Below are 4,993 nucleotides of genomic sequence, written 5' to 3' on the forward strand. Positions count from 1 at the left end.
AGGCAGCAATAATCAAGTTAGATTTTTAGAAAGCATGTGATAGAATCAAGTGGAGTTTTGTGAACGTTATCTTACAAAAGATGGGTTTTGGGCATAGATGGAGAGCGTGGGTTACGGAGTGTGTGACAACTGCATCTATGTCGGTTCTGATAAATGGTTCGTCATCTAAGCCATTCAAAATGGAAAGAGACTTGAGACAAGGTGACCCACTTTTTCCCTTCTTATTTGTACTAGTTGTGGATATGCTGCATCGAATGGTTGGAGAGGCAATCAGGAACGGACGTATATCACCGTTGTTGGTTGGGAGAGAGAGTATCGAATTGTCACACCTGCAGTTTGCTGATGAAACTATTCTATTTTGTCCACCGAAAGAGGAGTCTATTCAGAACTACAAGAGGTTATTGCGATGTTTTGAGTTGATGCCAGGGCTCAGAATTAATTTTAATAAGTCCAGTTTGATTTCAATTAATTGTGATGAGCAGTGAGTCCAACGTATGTGCAACTTATTGGGTTGTAAGGGGGACACTCTTCCAGTTAAATACCTTGGGATCTCTTTAGGAGAAAATCCGAGGTTGGTGAAGACATGAAAGCCTATAATGGAAAAATTGGAGGAGAAACTCAGCCTGTGAAAAGCTAAGGTGCTAAACAAAGCTGGTAAGTTGGTGCTTATTAAGTCGGTCTTGAATAGTTTTCCAGTTTATTATTTGAGATTGTTCAAGATGCCAAAGGCTGTTGTTGATAAATTAATTTCATTACAAAGAAGATTCCTGTGGAGTAAGGAAGATGGGAGAAACGGTATGGCACTAGTAAGATGGAAGTAGTGCAAGCCCCCGAGAAACTAGGAGGGCTGGGAATTGGCGATGCTATGATTTGTAATGCAGCCCTTCTTTTTAAGTGGTGGTGGCGGTTTGTAAAAGAAGAGATGGAAGAAGATCGTATGTTCGTGTAATAATCTAAATCCCAATGAGCTACTGCCAACTCAAGTACTACCTACTAAAGGAGACCCGTGGAAGGATATATGCCAGTTACAGAACACGAATCAACGTATAAGGGATAAGCTGGTTACAGGGTTGTCAATGGAGATCGGAGATGGGCGACAGACTAGGTTTTGGGAGGATGTATGGCTCTGTGGATCTCTAAAAGATCGGTTCCCGAGACTTTTCTCTGTTTCAAACCATTGTAGATTTGTCATTGGGGACTGCGAATTTTGGGATGGGCTAGATTGGGTATGGAACTTTCAATGGATGCGAGAGCTCTTCCAATGGGAGTTAGAACTCCTGCGTCAATTACATGAGGCTCTAAGACCTGTGAGATTAGTACGTAACCGGGAGGATAGAATGGTGTGAAAATACGATAGGCAATGTATTTTTTCAACTAACTCATTTGTGCAGGTGATGCAAGAAGAATTGATTCCAGAGGAGGTAACCAGTTACAGCTTTACTAGAACCATTTGAAAAGGTTTGGTTCCACCAAGAGTGGAGCTGTTTACTTGGTTTGTTTTGATAGGCATGGTGAATACAAAGGAAAGGCTAAGCCGATTTGGAATTGTCAGACCAGAAGATAATGTCTGTGTTTTGTGTAATAATGATATGGAATTTGTACATCACTTGTTTTTAGGCTGTGCATTTGCTTGGCAGGTTTGGAGTGCTTGGATGTCGGGTTTTGGCCATCAATGGTTGTATCCGAGTTCAAAGAAAGAGCACTTTTTAAGTTGGACAGAAGAATCGATGAGGAAGGAGGATCGCAAGCATAGGATAAGATGCTTTTGTGCTATCGTGTGGAACATTTGGATGGAAAGGAACATAAAGATTTTTCAGAATAAAAACAAAAGTGTTGAAGAGATCATCAACATGACTGTGACCAGCGTTAATGAATGGATAGGTGTTAATCTCTTTTGTTGTTGATAACTATGCCAAAAATGACATGGAAACTATTTGTTGTCCGAGTGTGTGCTTAGTTTTAATTAGAGTTACTGTCTAGCTCTGTATGCTCTACTTTATTGTATTGAGCTCTTATTTAAAAAAAAAAAACTATTATCTTTGTATACAAACATCTTTGTATAAACAAACATCAGTATACCATTCATAAAACAATAACCGCGTTAACGGATGAGTAACATTAGCTAGGTTATCACTTATCAGTCATACGTAGTAGCATCTTTTTATTTATTTATTTATTTTTTTTTTGGGGTGAGCTACTAGCATCTTTTAACTTCGGTTTCAACGCGAAACAAGTTCGTTATCGGCTATAATCGCAAATTGAATTACTTACAAAATGGAATATAAGAAAAATTAAAATGATGGGCAAGAGAAGAGAAGAGGGAAACAGAGAATCGCACTTTGGTGAAGGTAGAAAAGAGCCATAAAAAATTGAATATTAACGTAAAAACTAACATGGATGTGTGCCTATGATATACATCATTACAATTGGGTACAAGCGGACGTGTTAATATCATGAAGAGGGTGCAACTATGCTGTTCCGTCCAAGGCCAAGACCTAAGCCCAATGGGATGCTTTCATTTCTGGCTTTGCCATGGTTATTGTGACTACAATGTGCAGAATGAACATGGCCATTAACATGTCCATGACGGTGACCGTGATTGGAACTACTGGAATTCACATTAATAATATGATGCCCATTTGTGCGTTCAGAATGAGAATGAGAACGAGAATGGGAGTCCCCGTTTGCGAAGTTCGAGCCCCTTCCGATGTTCGTCATTCCAATACCCTCCTCTGAATCGCCTAATTCATCAATACTTATATCTTCGTTGTACCCATTGATCAAGAAATCAGAACAGTTCTTCTTGCAACCATGATCATATGGGTTTCTGAATCTACCATTTGGACCTCTGAGGTAGCTATACCGCATTGCGTTTGCCATTTCATTTGTTGTAGTATTGCGCGAAATCTGGGTTACAGAAAAAAGGAAAGGCATACTTTAGGTCAGATGAGAGAAAACTTCTGCATCATATCCAAATACATAGATGAAAGGAATTGAAAACAAAATGATGCTTCCAAGGCAATCATACCTGACTAGCCTGAACAAAAGTCAAAGCAAACACGCCAAAAAAGAGGAAAAAATCAGCAATTATAAATGATATTGCACCAACGTGTTCCTTGCCAACATACTGAAGCCATGCTCCAAATGAGGAAGGAGCCATTGGATCGGTTAACACCCCTGTATGTAGAAAATTAGTTTCCATCATCAGTCTATATTTCAGAAAAAAGAGCATTGGTAACATTTAACTCATTATGTCTCAACAACAAACATACTTGAAAGAGTAACTCCACCGGTTATTATCATTGCTGAAACTTCAAGAACAAGAAAGACAAAGAAATCCCATTTGTTCTTCTGTAAACATAAATGAAACAAAATGAAGTCAATACATCTAAAAGAGACAAGAGGGGAAAAAAGAGAGAGGGGTGGGGTTTCAATTCAATGAGTTGGACAAAGCAAGTTGCATACTTAATCAAGGAAAGAATAATTATGTTAAAAGAATAAAAATGGCAGTTCACTCTATTAACAAAGTGGGAAAGTAATGAAGGTCTATCCTAACTTATTCTACAAATGTATATGGCATATCTTAACAACAAAATAGAACAATCCATCATAAGAATGGTATAACACAAATTTAAAACTCGATAGTCACTAACATACCACAAAATCAACATAGACCTATTTAAATTGTCTGCACCATATAAATACCCAGAAGGAAACAGGAAAAAAATATCTGAGGCTTATTTTTCTACCTACACCCTTCTGTTCAATTGAATTCACTGACAAAATGAAAAAGCTTACTTTACTCGACTAGCATTTAAATGACAGTCATGTACATTGATCAAACAGAAGTACCTTCCCAATGCAGTTGGAAACCCAAGGACAATGGTGATCAAATTGTTCCACACAACGGTCGCAAGTAGAACAGTGTTTTGCACGAAGAGGCCTGACAATCTAAGGAAAAAAGTACTATGAAATTGTGTACAAAATCATTTAAAGCAAGGGTACACAAATTGAGCTAGTAAAGAATGCATCCCAAGAATAAGTCAGGCAAACAAAAGAAAGCATTGTTCACCTTGCATGTTGCACAGAGCTGGGACCAATTTCCAGCTAGCAAAGCAGGATTATTTATCTCAATCTTCAATAGAGGCTCCTGCAATACATCATTAAACCTTTCGATGTTAATGCCATATACACTTATTATATGTATTGAACATATCAAGAGGAGAATTGATGGGCTCACGAGATATTACAAAAAAGAAATCATCCAAGGTAGAAATGGAGTTTATACAATCTTGGGGATGAGAGGGTGTGGGCGAGAATCAAAGTATAGACAAGGATCACAAAGAACAGAACAAAACTCACATCATCTTTCATATTCTGTGTGTCACTCTTATTTAATCTGATGAAACCTGGATCCTTGCTGTAAAAAGGTTAAAAATAGAAAGATTAACAAAATAAGATAACAAAACAAATGACAGCTATCTCAAGTAATATCTCAGGTATTTGAAAACAAGAACCATCCAAATATGGATAGAACAGCAACTCATAATATGCATCTATTTATGTGTCAGTTCACATGCCACATTGAAGCTATGTTTCTTTTACATATAGTAGCCTATAGCGTATTCATGAATCATGAGAAGCTATAAAGTCTAAACTCTAAAGTCCATATCACTTACCTGCTACACCTGTAAAACATAGCCAATCCAACAGTTGCAAGTAAAACTCCAAGCCATGCAAGAAGGCCAGTTGCAGCTGTCAGCTTTGGCAGATTTGTTGCTGCAGACAGGACAGAAACATAGTAAGGAAACCATCAAATAGACATGTAACTGTTCACATGCACACAGCTTATTTCATGTGTAGAAGTCAAGATAGATACCCAATATGACGGAATGAATATATGTGACCAAGAGCAGAAAAATTATACACCAAAGTATGGGAGCCAGTCCTAATTTGGAAATCTTCCCAAGACGACTGTTCCCATCACAGCGTT

At 38.0% G+C, this 4,993-nt stretch overlaps 2 protein-coding genes across 2 annotated transcripts in view; one reads left to right on the plus strand and one right to left on the minus strand.

Moving 5' to 3' along the window:
- Nucleotides 1-1,753, plus strand: part of LOC107460413 (protein FAR1-RELATED SEQUENCE 5-like) — a 7,140-nt gene extending 5,387 nt beyond the window's left edge. Inside the window, exon 2 of the mRNA XM_052251533.1 lies at nt 1,638-1,753. Coding sequence (XP_052107493.1) covers nt 1,638-1,753 — 116 coding nt within the window. The remainder of the gene's footprint in view (nt 1-1,637) is intronic.
- A 585-nt stretch (nt 1,754-2,338) lies between these two features.
- The window catches only part of LOC107461519 (protein S-acyltransferase 24), a 5,758-nt gene continuing 3,103 nt past the window's right edge, over nt 2,339-4,993 (minus strand). The window contains exons 6-13 of the mRNA XM_052251535.1: nt 4,880-4,991; nt 4,680-4,779; nt 4,363-4,420; nt 4,073-4,150; nt 3,853-3,951; nt 3,273-3,351; nt 3,029-3,177; nt 2,339-2,907 (exon numbers count right to left, since the gene is read on the minus strand). Of these exons, the coding sequence (XP_052107495.1) occupies nt 2,452-2,907; nt 3,029-3,177; nt 3,273-3,351; nt 3,853-3,951; nt 4,073-4,150; nt 4,363-4,420; nt 4,680-4,779; nt 4,880-4,991 (1,131 nt within the window). The 3' untranslated portion in view covers nt 2,339-2,451. The remainder of the gene's footprint in view (nt 2,908-3,028; nt 3,178-3,272; nt 3,352-3,852; nt 3,952-4,072; nt 4,151-4,362; nt 4,421-4,679; nt 4,780-4,879; nt 4,992-4,993) is intronic.

The sequence above is a fragment of the Arachis duranensis genome, chromosome 1 (assembly GCF_000817695.3).
Source record: "Arachis duranensis cultivar V14167 chromosome 1, aradu.V14167.gnm2.J7QH, whole genome shotgun sequence".
NCBI classification, from domain to species: domain Eukaryota; kingdom Viridiplantae; phylum Streptophyta; class Magnoliopsida; order Fabales; family Fabaceae; genus Arachis; species Arachis duranensis.